The sequence below is a fragment of the Bison bison genome, unplaced genomic scaffold (genome assembly GCF_000754665.1).
Source record: "Bison bison bison isolate TAMUID 2011002044 unplaced genomic scaffold, Bison_UMD1.0 scf7180017864379, whole genome shotgun sequence".
NCBI lineage: Eukaryota > Metazoa > Chordata > Mammalia > Artiodactyla > Bovidae > Bison > Bison bison.
This window is the reverse complement of record NW_011494951.1, coordinates 7214225-7228190: the sequence shown is the minus strand read 5'-3', so window position 1 is coordinate 7228190 and position 13966 is coordinate 7214225. Positions and strand designations below refer to the sequence as shown.

General features: G+C 42.0%; 1 protein-coding gene across 2 annotated transcripts in view; it reads left to right on the top strand.

Moving 5' to 3' along the window:
• The window catches only part of RAB28 (RAB28, member RAS oncogene family), a 99047-nt gene extending 92184 nt beyond the window's left edge, over nt 1-6863 (top strand). The window contains exons 7-8 of one of the 2 annotated variants that reach the window (XM_010857273.1): nt 4582-4676; nt 5926-6010. In XM_010857273.1, coding sequence (XP_010855575.1) covers nt 4582-4671 — 90 coding nt within the window. In that variant the 3' untranslated portion in view covers nt 4672-4676; nt 5926-6010. Of the gene's footprint in view, nt 1-4581; nt 4677-5925 lie in introns of both variants that reach the window. The other variant, XM_010857272.1, reaches the window with a different exon arrangement.
• The last annotated feature ends 7103 nt before the right edge of the window (nt 6864-13966 follow it).

The window sequence follows — 13966 nt, the reverse complement described above, 5'->3', positions numbered from 1 at the left end:
TTTTAACCTAGATTATTCCCATTTGACAGTCATATAAAATGAGTTATATATGAGTTATAAACACACTTTACAAGCTGTTCAAGGAAGAGAAGATGGAGAAAAGAAGGAATGAAGTTTACTAAGACAGCAGATGTTTTTTGAGGGTCTTTATGCAAGAACACTGAAATCTGGGGATACAGAGATGAATAAGTCACAGTCCTTATCCTCAGGGAGCTCCCAGATTACATGAGGGCAGACAGATATGTCAAGTATGCTCTAGATCCGTTTTTTATTTCTCTATTAGTGACATTTTCACTGGCCAGTTAATAAATTATGACTTTGTTTGCTTTGAACTAGGTATGCGTTAGTTTTAGTGATCCTATATTTTTGTAGATAATACTTCATGTAAAGTTATTGAAAATAGTAACTGTACATTATTTCCATGTATTTTATTTATTTTTATCCCTAGTAGGTTGTGCCTCTTAATCCCTGTCCCCTATCTTTCCCCTTTCCTCTTCTCTCTACCTACTGGAAACCACTAGTTTGTTCTCCATATCTGTGAAGCTATTTCTGTTTTGTTATATATAATTAGTTTGTTTGTTTTATTTTTTAGATTCTGCATGTAACTGAAGACACACAGTATTTATTTTTCCTCTGTCTGACTTATTTCCCTACACATAATAACCGCTAAGTCCATCCCTGTAGTTGCAAATGGCAACATTTCATTCTTTTTATGGCTGAGTCTATTCCATTGTGTGTGTGTGTGTGTGTGTGTGTGTATCACATATTTCTTACCCATTTTGGGCTGATGAACACACGTGACTTCCATATCTTGTTTATTATAATTAATGCTGCTGTGGACATTGGGGTGCATATATCTTTTCAGATTAGTGTTTTTGTTTTCCTCAGATATATACTCAGTAATGGGATTACTGGGTTATATAGTATTTCTATTTTCAGTGTTTTGGGGAGCCTCCATAGTGCTCTCCATAGTGGCTGTGCCAGTTTGCATTCCCACAGCAGTATGGAAGGGCTCCCTTCTCTATACATTCTTGCCAACACATGTTATTTCTTGTCTTTTTGACAGTACTTATTCTAACAAGTGTGAAGTGATACCTCATTGCGGTTGTGATTTGTATTTTCTTAACTGTTAGAAGTGTTGAGCATCTTTTTCATGTGTTTTTTGGCTATCTGTATGTCTTGTGTGGGGAAAAATGCCTATTTCAGTCCTCTGAACATTTTTAATTCTGTTTTTCTGTTGTTTTGTTTTTTGATATTGAGTTGTATGAATTCTTTATATATTTTGTATATTAACTCTTCATGATATCATTTGCAAATGTCTTCTCTCATATAGTAAGTGGCCTTTTCATTATTTAATGATTATTTAATGTGGCCTTTCATTGATGGTTTCATAATCATCACCCATTTTGTTGATGGTTGGTTCCCTTGCCTGAGGAGAAAGTTCCAAAAAAATATTGTTAAGCCCCATGTCAGATCAAGGCTATGGTTTTTCCTGTGGTCATACATGTTTTTTGTATGGTTTTTCCATGTATGATTGTGAGAGTTGGACTGTGAAGAAGGCTGAGCGCCGAAGAATTGATGCTTTTGAACTGTGGTGTTGGAGAAGACTCTTGAGAGTCCCTTGGACTGCAAGGAGATCCAACCAGTCCATTCTGAAGGAGATCAGCCCTGGGATTTCTTTGGAAGGAATGATGCTAAAGCTGAAACTCCAGTACTTTGGCCACCTCATGCGAAGAGTTGACTCATTGGAAAAGACTCTGATGCTGGGAGGGATTGGGGGCAGGAGGAGAAGGGGACGACAGAGGATGAGATGGCTGGATGGCATCACTGACTCGATGGACATGAGTCTGAGTGAACTCCGGGAGTTGGTGATGGACAGGGAGGCCTGGTGTGCTGCGACTCATGGGATCGCAAAGAGTCAGACACGACTGAGCGACTGATCTGATCTGATCTGATGTCAGATCATATTCCATTTTTTTTCTTTTTCTATTCACTTAAAAAAAATTTTTTTTCCATATAGTTTCAAAACCAAATGGGATCTTAGCGGCCACATAGATAAACCTTGTGTTTTATAGATTAGGAGAGTGTGAAGACCAAAGAGGTAAAGTAGCTTGCCCAGAGTTGTGACTGTTACTGACAGCCTGTGATGACATATTATGCAGTGTATGCGTATGCCATGACATGGAAGGAAAAGGAGAGTCGCTTTCTTTAAGCTCCTACTGTGTGCACGGTACCCTGCTTTTAAAAAATGCTATATCTGTGCTTTGAGTGGTAACCTATAACTTTTTGCCTGTTGAATTTGTATCAATCATGGTATTCTTTAATAATTTATGCATTTGTTTTCCTTGCTAGACTCTTAATGCATCTCAAAAAAAAAGAGAGATCATGATTGCTTGCAGGAATGTTTCCAGTACCTGGAACCGTGGTTTGCTTTGAATGAGTGATAGTGACAGGTGTTTTAGCTGTTAGAGTATGTTTCCTCTCTATCCTGAGGGTGACCAACTATGACTTTTGTAAGGTAAATATGTTTCTACTCTCTGGATTAGAGCACAGTTCCAGAATTGACCAGATTTATCTTTCCCGAGTCCATCTCTACTGCTTATACCTTACCACTTCAACTCCTAAGTTGCTTTCTTGCTTACCCTAATGGAGAGCTCCCACTTCCAGTTCTAGGACCTGACTCTGACAACCCTGACAAAACAGGGGTTAAGCTGGTGTTCAGCCACACAGCTCCCTTTCTCTTAGGGCCACTGCATTGTTTTCCTTCACTTGACTAATAGCAGAGAACAGAGTTTATAGCAGAGTTGAGTTTACTCTGTAGCTCCAAACATAAAGACTGGTGTTTTGTAGGTAACACTTTTCTCTGAAAACATCAATGATTGAATGATTTGTAAACAAGAAACTACTGTGAAGTCCCCTACCATAAAGTTTACATCATAGAAACTATGCTTTATTTACTCAGAGAAAGCAAAGTCCTGAATATGTAGAACTTTGATTCTGGCTTCCAGTTCAGAAATTTTGTATAGAGCTTTATGTCAAACAACCAAGGCCCTCAAGAAAGATGTTGCCTTGTTAGTTCTTAATTAATTTGATGAGAATTAGTGGTGAAAATCCAAGTCGTTTATGTTAGTCAATACTTTGACCAGAATGTCTTGACCATAGGTCAGTGACCTGGTTGTGTTTATAAGATAGGATTTAAACCATCATTTTGGAGGATTAATGAGTTGCTTGCTGATTATGAAAATCCCTTCTCTTTATTGTAACCCATAGTTTGGCATGAAGCAGTTAGGTTTGGGGAGGCCAGATGATGATGTTCAACGGGTCACTGATGCGCCCCCCTCATATGTCATGTGGCAGTTGGCAATGCTCCTGTGATAGCATCAGGCTGAGTGCCTAGTAAATCATGAGTCTTGTCCAGAAGTTAATACTGCTTGCTGGAGAACTGGAGCAGAGCCTGTGCAAGGCTAATACACCTTAGTGTCCTGTTCATTTACTCTCGGTTGTTTATCCAGGCTTTATAAACATTAGCACAAGCAGCAGCCTGATTAATATGTTTTTCTCTATGTGCTAATTAATAGATGCTATGATGAAGGAAGATCTTTCCAAAATAAAATATTGGAACTCATTAAAAGTGGGTATAGTTCCAAGTCTAAAAAATTTGGGGAGTGTGTTATCTCTGTCATATTTGTCTTATGTGGTCTTCTCATCTTAAGGGTTATAGTAATCAAAAAATCTGACTAGTTTTGATTTGTTACTTAGCAAAATTCATTTGAAAACATCAGCTGTCATGCTTAAAATATGGTATGTTTTTTAACTATAAAAAATGTATTTTGATCTTACTTATTTCTGTATGAAATTTCAAAACTTGGAGGTTAGGGCTGTGAGAGCCGGGGAAGTGACCGTCAAAAGGAGGTCTTTGACAATAACGAATATGATTAAATGTAAAAACCATAAATGACATGCAGTTTCCTCTGATGTATGCATCCTCTACCTTCAAAGAAAATGAACCACTCTTTGTTCCCTCCACACATGTTATAAATCCACTAGTAAATTTCTTATCTGGTATGACAGTTAGCTGTGTGCATGTTCCCTTCCCACAGCAGCTTATGAACAAATCCTGTGCAGTTCACCATTTGTTCCCAGTGTAGAGGGACTGGCCCACGGTAGATCCTCAGTAATGTTTGTAAAAAGAAATTGAATGAGTACCTCAGCTGCACTTTAGTAGAGAAAAGCCCCCAAATTCTTTGTTGTCTTCTGAAATACTGGGCATTATATGCGTTACATGTAATTGTGATATCAAAAATAGAGCCCACAGCTTTTCTGGGAGGCTCAGTAGACATGTCCATTTCAATAATTAAATAGAATTGTAATGTTTCTTGTATCTTTGTTCATTTTCTTTCCTTTTATATGCATATATTCTGCTATTTCTTTTGTGGCTTGTTTAAATTTATGTGCGTATTTCTTTTTCTACTTTGGTGTTCCCATCTATTTTCAGTCATTGAACACACTTTCCATTTTTTTCTTTCTTTCTTTTTTTCCCCCTTTCTTCTGCATCTTGTTTGTGTTATACGGAATTGACAGCGTATTGTCAGGGCAGAAATAGTGAAGTACTCGGAAGAAGATAACCAACATACCAGCTCTGCTCAGAGCAGAATCTGTTCAGTACAGTAGTGCAGGTATTAATCGATAAACTATTGCAATTTGTGGGAGGAGGGTGGGGAGAACTGGTGAATGTTATCTTGTTCTTTATGAATAAAAAATTCAAAGATTTATTGTACATTCTTGGGAATTAATATTGCATAAGTCCTGTTCTGGAACTTTGAAAAATTGATCCTTTGCCAGACTTATGACTTAAGGAATTGGGAACAAATTAAAATAACATTTCATTTACTTTCAAATGTATTTGTCTTTATGGTCATGTTTATTACATGTGCAGTGAAATGGAGAATTGAAGCAGTTATTTCATTATTCTCTCCTTACTGTTTTTCCTGAAATAGCGTAGTAATTGAAAGAGTATTTTTAAAGTTTGCCTTGAATTACCCTTCTTTGTCTGCTTATGTGTGCAGACTTAGTAGGAGTTGAAAACAGTTCAGGATTTGTTTTTCCTTAAATTATTACTTAAAGAAGAATGTTAGGGCATGTCGCTAAATTCATTGTTTAAAATATTCCTTGAAGTTGTGTTAGAGGAAAAGAAGGAAGAGTTAAAAGTGTCTTTTGATTTAAATTGTTTTAAACACATGAATGTGAGGTAATATAAATTTCTCATTATTCTATATTTTGTTAGAGTCATTATTCATGACCCAGTAGTGGAGCCATTTGGAAGTAAGTCAGGGATTTAGGAGAAAAGTTTTAAAAATTGGAAAAGTTCTGCTCAAAACATTTCTTCTTTATATGTGACTTCTCTTTAACATTTTTATTTCCTCTCACTAACTCACAAATTGATAAACATTTTTAAAAGAGTTATGCCTGAGTATAATAGTATATGGAAATATTAATAAATAATATTTTTTACTTTGAAATGATGAGGCCTTATCTATGAATCAAAACTTGTAATGATTAATTTTAAATCCTTTGCTTTAAATTATAACTGGGGTTTAGTTTTTCATATTGATTTGCCAGTTTTTTATTAGACTTGTGATAACCTCATAGATGTCATAAAACCAGAGACGACTGAATTAAAAAATTGCTATTACATCCTTAACAAACCAACCCCCTCCCACCCCCCTTAGCCCCCCACCCCCAAAAAAAGAAAATCCCAGCTTGACATGAGTTGGTTCTGGCTGATTCTTTTAATATCAGCTTCTGCTTCATTTATGATGTCTGTCATCAGGAGTTCACGAAGTTCAGAAAATAAAAATATACTTTAAGGAGCTCTTTCTAAATGTTCTGATGTCCTGATAATAACTCTGTTTTCTTTTATGACAGAGAGTGGTGAAGGCAGATATTGTAAACTACAACCAGGAACCCATGTCAAGAACTGTTAACCCTCCTAGGAGCTCTATGTGTGCAGTTCAGTGAGCACATTTTTCTTTTGTACTGATAGTTCTGACTGCCCTTCGCCTCTGTGTGGGCCCCGAGGACCTCTAGGAACTTGTTTTATCAGTGACCATCTCTGTAGTTCAGTTAACACTTTCCGCTCAACTCGCTTCATCATTGCCTGTTGCCTCAGCCGCAGGCAGCTCCTCCGACTGGAAAGAATTCAACTTCGGGACCACACACTTTGAATTCGGCTTGGAAAGCCCATTCTCTGGAATCAGACTGCTCCATTGAGAAAGAATAATGTTGGCTCTCTTATGGCCTCACTTCTTTTTTCCGTGATGTAAATTTTTGTTTAAACAAATATGAAAACTATCCAGGTCTTGATTATCAGCCAGGATTTTGCTGCAGCACAGTTTCATTCTCTTATCTGAACTCATACCTGGCAAAGTACGCTTCAGAGTGCAAACATCCGAACGAGTAATATATTTTATCTACTGATACTTAAGAAAGGATTCTTTTGCTATCTCTTGTGAGTAAAAATATATAAAGCGGTATCTAACTGAAAATGCTTGAAATAAAGCTGTAATAGAAATATTTTCTTCATTTTTTTTTAAGAAAGAGCCTAACTTGTTTATATTTTAGCTGTAGCTCACAAAGTAGTGAGTATTTGATAGTGTATTTTTATTATTGTATCATGGTCATTATGTCTTGTGTAATACTCTGGTTAGATGGTTTTGTGATTCTGATGCTCCGTGCGGACTTGCTCCTACAGCCTGTGTGAGAGTCCTCCCAGAATGAGCTGTGACTATTATTGGATCATTGTAGATCAGACTGTACCTTACGGGCAGATATTTTTCTCCTGCAAATAAATTTATTTAAATTACCTTTGGGGGAGAATTTTCTTTCAGCCACATCCCTTTTCATTACAGAAAAGGTATATTTGGATACAAATCAATGGTTGTGTGAAGTTTAATAAACATTCAGTCACTTAGAGTTGTTAGGACTTCCCAGTGGCTCAGCGGGTAAAGAATGTGGCTGCAACACAGGAGACACAGGAGACACAGGAGACAGGGGTTCAGTCTCTGGGCCAGGGAGGATCCCCATGGCAACCCGCTCCAGTGCTCTTGCCTGGAGAGTCCCACGGACAGACGAGTCGCAGAGCGTCGGATATGACTGAGCACACGACCCACGTTCAGTTGGTAGGTAGGTAGAGCTGTTAGGGAGCTTAGTTGAAGTGATGAAAATCCAGACCCCAAAGCCTGACATTCAGGGGCTCCATGTCAGTCGCATCCTGCCCCCTGCCTTTCCTCAGGCTGCTCTTCTGGACACAGCCTCCCGCTGTGCCGGCGGAGTCACGGCCGTGCCTGGGTGCTTTGTGACACGCTGCCTTCCTGTCTGCGCTGCACAAGGCCCTCTGCCTGGAATTCCTGCCCCCTCTCTGTCTCCCTCCTGCCATCAGCCTTCAGGCACTGTGAAGGCAGGTGGCTTGGTAACAGTTTTGTGTTTTTGTGCTCGGGCACAGTGCCTGGCATGTGGGTGCTCTGTGTTGGCCACATCGAAACAGGATGAATGCTGCCCCTCTGCAAAACCTCTGCTGTGCCCACAGCTGCGGATTCCACATGAGCACCTCCTGGCTGGCCATTACCCCCTTCCTGCCTGGGATCACGGTTATTTGTGTCCTTTGTTTTATTGTTCATAGACCATAAGTTTATTGGAGAACATATCTCTCTTTTGGTCTCACATCCTTCAGGAGTGCCTGTCAGGGCACCTTACTCATAGGAGACCTGCCAGAGGTGTGTGGAGAAATTTTGGCATCTGATTTTACAACTAAAAGATTTTAGAAAGCTTGTTACTTCAATCTTGTGTGGCTAAAGAAACTGAAGTCTGAAAAGAAAAAGGAACTTGACAGAGATGGGGAAGCCCCTAGGGGTTCTGGCTCTGGGCGAGCAGGACTGCTTCTGATTCTTCTTGCCGTCCCAGCCCTCTGTGTAGGGGCTGCTCCAGTATAATCATATTTAAGAAGAAGAAAAGGAATTTGCCAGAAGTCATGGAATCACAGAGGTAGATCCCATAGGAGATCTTCTGTCTCTCAGCTGGGGAGACACTTTTTCAAGAGTGGTTGGAAATTTATGAAATGTAAAAATTGTGACTGCTGTATTATTAGGCAGTGAGTTCACTTTTTCCCTAATTTCTGTATTCATTTTATAGCAACTAAGCAATCTTTTAAGCTCTTTTCCAAGGTGGCATGCCCTTCAAGATAGTTCAATTTATCCTTCCTTTCAACATCTAATATATCCCAGTCAGTCTGCTAGGACCTTTAGGAGAATATAAAGTGGGATAAAAGATTTCAACCCTCAGGGACCTTACAATCTAGTACGAGAGATGTTTGTTGTCGTTACTACTATTTTAAAGCTACGACTGATCGAAGTCTACTATTGAACTAAACTTGCCCAAGGCTTTACATTCAATAAGGGGTTAGGACATGCCCTTTTGATCATTTCATGTTATTTATATACCTATGTGAAAATTTTGAGGATTTACAAAAGTGAGTTTTTTTGTTTTTTCAGTCTCATTATTGTAGTACTAAAATGTATGACTTACCACTCATATGTGATGGTACAGGCATCTGGAGGAAACAGAAAAGACAAAAAGATCTGTGATCAGACCAAAATACTTGAGTTGTGTGTTTTAAAGTCAGAGCACTGAATGGGACTGAATGGCCTTCATGGGCTTGCTCTGTCTGGTACACATCCAAGAACTTGTCACAGGAGCTATTTTATGTGCACACCAGTCACGAGAAGGCATATCACAGTTCCTTTCGTGCACGTGGGGATGTGGAAGCAGGGAGTAAGTGATTATACCAAGCCCCTCCTCCAGTAAGTGGTAGGGTCAGGACCCACATAAACCATTTCTGAGGTAGGTTGGACCAGGCCGAGTACCGAACTAGGTTACCTTCCATTAGAAAAGATCACTCAGCTGGCCTTCCTGGAGCTTGACTAGGCCTGGGTGTTACGTTGCTCGTTTGAAAAGTGGTGATGGCTAACGCGGGTCCACCCACTTTCTCACTCTGACCATCTAGACCTGCAAGCAGTGTGTGTCGAGAGAGGCTGATAATCAGTTGCTAAGTCGTGTCCAACTCTGCCACCCCATGGACAGCAGCATGCCAGGCTTCCTCGTACTCCACCAGCTCCTGAAGTTTGCTCTCAAGTTCACGTCCATCGAGTCGGTGATGTCATCTAACCGTATTATCCTCTGCCTCCCTCTTCTTTTGCCTTCAATCTTTCCCAGCATCACGGTCTTTTCCAATGAGTTGGCTCTTTGTGTCTGTGGCCAGAGTATTGGCACTTCAGCTTTAGCATCAACCCTTCCAATGAATAGTCAAGGTTGATTTCCTTTAGGATTGACTGGTTTGAGGCTAATGGGTATATTTGCCCTCTGATCACTGAGGTGAGGATGGAAAAATGCCTTCCCTGCATTTGATCTCCTTGGTCTTCTGTCTCTCCCCTCTAAGCCTGACCAGTCAGTGAGAGCCGTTTGGCTCAAGGAGAGCAGGCACAGTGAACATGCCATAGCGGACAGGGCCAAAGCAGATTTCTGAATTCCATATTACAATTTTCCCCATACCTCGGGTGTTATTTTTGAAACAGAAACATTTGATTGATGCTTATTTTACTTTGACTGTTACCTCTCCTGTCCACACTTTTTAATTTAAAAAATTCCAAGTCTTTGCATCTGGTTTTAGGACTTTGTCTCCTGAAGACGCATGCTATAAAGTTTCAAACACATTGTGGCCACTTGTGGTGCTTATTGAACTTTCTGAGAACACAAGTTTTCAGCCAGAACCGGTCATTGGGTGCTGCCTTTCAAGTGCACCCTCTATTATGTGTGGCAAACCACTCTGGAGTGGTTTTTGGAGTGGCCCAGAGAACCCCTCCTGTGACTGCTTTATTATTCCAGGAGGAGGTAAGCCAGGGCCCTTTAAAGTTGATCACTGAAACAATGTGATGGGGCATAATAATGTGTGTGTGTCATTTAAAAATAGAGAAGTTTTCTGGCCATAGCCCATGCTGGTGATTGCCGCAGTGCTGGACATCCTGAGAAAACGCTCGCAGGATTCAGAGGAAATGGAAATGCAGACCCACGGAGCATCGAGGCCGACATATGTTGGCCTCCTCCCCAGCGTCGCGTTGCCACTTCTTCCAGCAACAGTCGTCTCCCTGGTGGAGCCCTCCTCCATTTTCAGCTCCGAGGGCTCTCGGGAGTGCATTCTCATTGGCTTAAAACCCTATTAGGATATTAATTTCTCTTGGCCTCAGGGATTGGCTAAGAAGTGAGTGGTTAATTCCATCAGAGCTAATGAAACTGGAGAGGACTTTGCTGAAGTTTCTGAAAAAGAGAAACAAGAAGGCTCTCATTGCCTGAAGTTTGCAGATGACGCTCTGCCCGCTGGGCTTGAATGAGAAAGCTGTAGCCCCTGAGCTGCGCTCCGTCTGGAAGATTCAAAGGGTAACCCTGCCCAAGTACAGGGTTGACGCTGAGGGAGCGAGGTGAGAAGTGGGGAGAGCCCCGGTCCCCGGCACGGCTCCAGGTCATGCATGCCACGAATCGTTTCCTTTATCCTTCCTGGGGCAATGTTAGTTCATTTTTTCTGTTACTTCTTACATAAAAGTGTTAGGTGGTTAGAATAGGAAACTGGAGTCCAAAATGGCGGTGGCTAAAAGACAAGGAAGGGAAAAGTCCGTGAAAATAGAACAAAGGAAGGTCAAAGGAAGGTCCGAGGACCGGAGTGAGGACCTCAGGTAGAACAAACAGCACTCCTGGCTAGCCCAATTTACACAGGGCAGGCCCAGGGGGAGGAAAAAACATAGAAGAGGCAAAGGGCCAGGGGTCTCTCTCTCCCCCGCGTGCGTGCTCTCTCTCTCCTCTTTGCATCTTTTGGGTTGGCATGCCCTCATGCCTCAAGGATGTATTTTCCTTTATTTTCTAAATAAAACTGAGGGAGCTATAACACTGTCCCAGAGCTTTGATGCGCCGAGAGCTTTATTATCTGTCGCTTCAAATTTTTGTTGAGATGAGACACAACCGAGGAGAATACACTTTCCTGACAAAAACAACAAAGATGAACATGATCTGTGTTTGGTCCTTAAGATACTCCTCTAGGCACATGTATAACTCATCAAAATGTAATTGGACTGTTAAATGCTTCCATAAAACTCAATACATAGGAAGGTATGGCTTGCTGTTGCTGCTGCTAAGTTGCTTCAGTCGTGTCTGACTCTGTGCGACCCCACAGACGGCAGCCCACCTGGCTCCCCCGTCCCTGAGATTCTCCAGGCAAGAACACTGGAGTGGGTTGCCATTTCCTTCTCCAATGAATGAAAGTGAAAAGTGAAAGTGAAGACTCTCAGTCGTATCTGACTCTTAGCAACCCCAGGGACTGCAGCCTACCAGGCTTCTCCATCCATGGGATTTTCCAGGCAAGAGTACTGGAGTGGGTTGCCATTGCCTTCTCCAAGGCATGGTTTAGTGAGTGAAAAAATGGATTTCAGATAATAGGACTCAGGGTCAACAATATAACTGCCTCTTAAAAGATTGAATCATGTAATCTTTTTCAGTTCAGTTCAGTTGCTCAGTCGTGTCCGACTCTTTGCGACCCCATAAACCACAGCATGCCAGGCCTCCCTGTCCATCACCAACTCCCGGAGCCTACCCAAACTCATATCTATTGAGTCAGTGATGCCATCCAATCATCTCATCCTCTGTTGTCCCCTTCTCCTCAATCATTCCCAGCATCAGGTAGCCTTTTCAAATGAGTTAGCTCTTCGCATCAAGTGGCCAAAGTATTGGAGTTTCAGCTTCAACATCAGTCCTTCCAATGAACACTCAGGACTGATCTTTTTACTAATTTTTATTGCAGTAGAGTTGCTTTACGATGTTGTGTTGCTCTCCTCTGTACAGCAAGTGAATCAGCTGTCTGTATACATATATCCCCTTGTTTTTGGATTTCGTTCCCATTCAGGCCTCCACAGAGCATTGAGCAGATAGAGTTCCCTGTGCTGTACAGTAGGTTCTCATTAGTTTCCTGTTTTATACACAGCAGTGAGTATATGTCAGTCCCAATCTCCAACTTCATCCCACCCTTCCTTCCCCTCTTGGTGTCCATACGTTGACTCATGTAATCTTAGGCTATGTCAATACAGAAAGAGGCTCTGTTCTCTGAGTTGGTTTGTGCGAATCAGCTGAAGAATATTGATTCAGTAAGTCTAGGGTGGAATTTGAGGCTCTGCATCTGTAACAAGCTGCCAAGTGATCCTAGTGCTGATGCTGGCTTTTGGATTGCACTTTGAATTGCAAGAGATTAGAGCCTGCCTGCATTATTTGTTTTCCTCTTATGAGTGCTCCTCTTTTCAGATGCGTGCATGCTCAGTTGTGTCTGACTTTGCAACCCCATGGACTGTAGCCCACCAGGCTCCTCTGTCCACAGAATTTTCCAGGCAAGAATTCTAGAGTGGGTTGCCATTTCCTTCTCCAGGGGCTCTCTCCAACCCAGGGATAGAACCCATGTCTCCTGCATCATCTTGCATTGATTGGCAGGTGGATTCTTTACCACTGTGCCACTGGGAAGCCCCTTTTTAAGAAGGTGCTTTCTGATTATGGTGTCCTAAGAAACAGTGTCCTAACAGATGAAGACAGACAGTGAGCTTAACATGGAAAAGAGAAGGCCTCAGTCTCTGATGATGGTTTCCAAATTGATGAAAGAACTGCTTTAGAAAAAGGTTCAACTTCCAATATGGAACCTATAGAACTCTAGATATAGGATAGATAGATAGAAGCTATAGAAAGGATTTTGATCCAGCCCAAGAAAGAACCTTGCAAACATCCATTTTACGCGTTATGAAATGTTGTGTCATATTGCAGGGCTGCAAACGCATATGGCATCAGGGGCTAGGAGGTAAGTAATACAAAGCAGGTAAGAATAGAAGACAGCAGGGAGTGGGCTGCAATTTGGAGAGCATGTGCCCATCTCAGTTCAATTCAGTTCAGTTGCTCAGTCATGTTCAACTCTTTGTGACCCCATGAATTGCATCATGCCAGGCCTCCCTGTCCGTCACCAACTCCTGGAGTTCAACCACCCCAATCCCATTTTTAAAGTTCCACTGGCGAAATGAAACCTCTGTATGGATAAGGCCACTGCCAGTGCGTATAGAATCATTGGATCAACTAGAAAAAAATCGTCCTTTCTCACACCACTTTATTTCCCTCTTTTAGAAGACTGCCACACTGTTTTGTTAGAACAGATCACTTTATTATCCTGGAAAATGGGTGATTGAATCTACAAGACCTGTGATGTGAATGGCAGCCCTATTGATGGGGGGATTCTGCCCTTGGGATCACACCCTCAGTGTCTGGATGTGAAGCCTATGAAACTGGGAGAGAAAATTACTTGTCAAGGTCTTTCAGAGAGCAGAAGCGGTGTTCAGGCCCTAGGGACTGAGATGCCTAGGGACATGGTCTCTGCCCTCAGCTTAGCAGGGCACCCTCCCTGGTCTCAGGAGAGGGTCCATCGTGGTAAATGGTGGACAGGGTGCTGAGAGCAGCTCCATTCCTCCAGGCAGGCTGGGGTGATGGGGTGGTCAGACAGATTGCACAGGGAGGTGATGCTCAGCCTCATGGCCTTGAGGGAGACAACTCTATCAGCACCTCCATCCCTGGGAAGCCAGCCTTTCAGTGGAGCAGGGCCTTGGGGCTGAACTCGGAACCACATTCATCCCATCCTGCCTGACCCTTCATTTCATCAGTTTGCCACATTGGAGAGCCGGAAATGAGAGGAAAGACTCTTTGCTTTAAAACCCTGCTTCCAAGTGGGTTGGAAGCACTGAATGTTTTTAGGCCTCTGACACTGTAGATTGAAGCAGACACAGGGCTGGTGATGAGGGAGAGAGGCGTGTATTGTTGTCGCTGTGCACGCACTGGCTTTGGAAGCCCC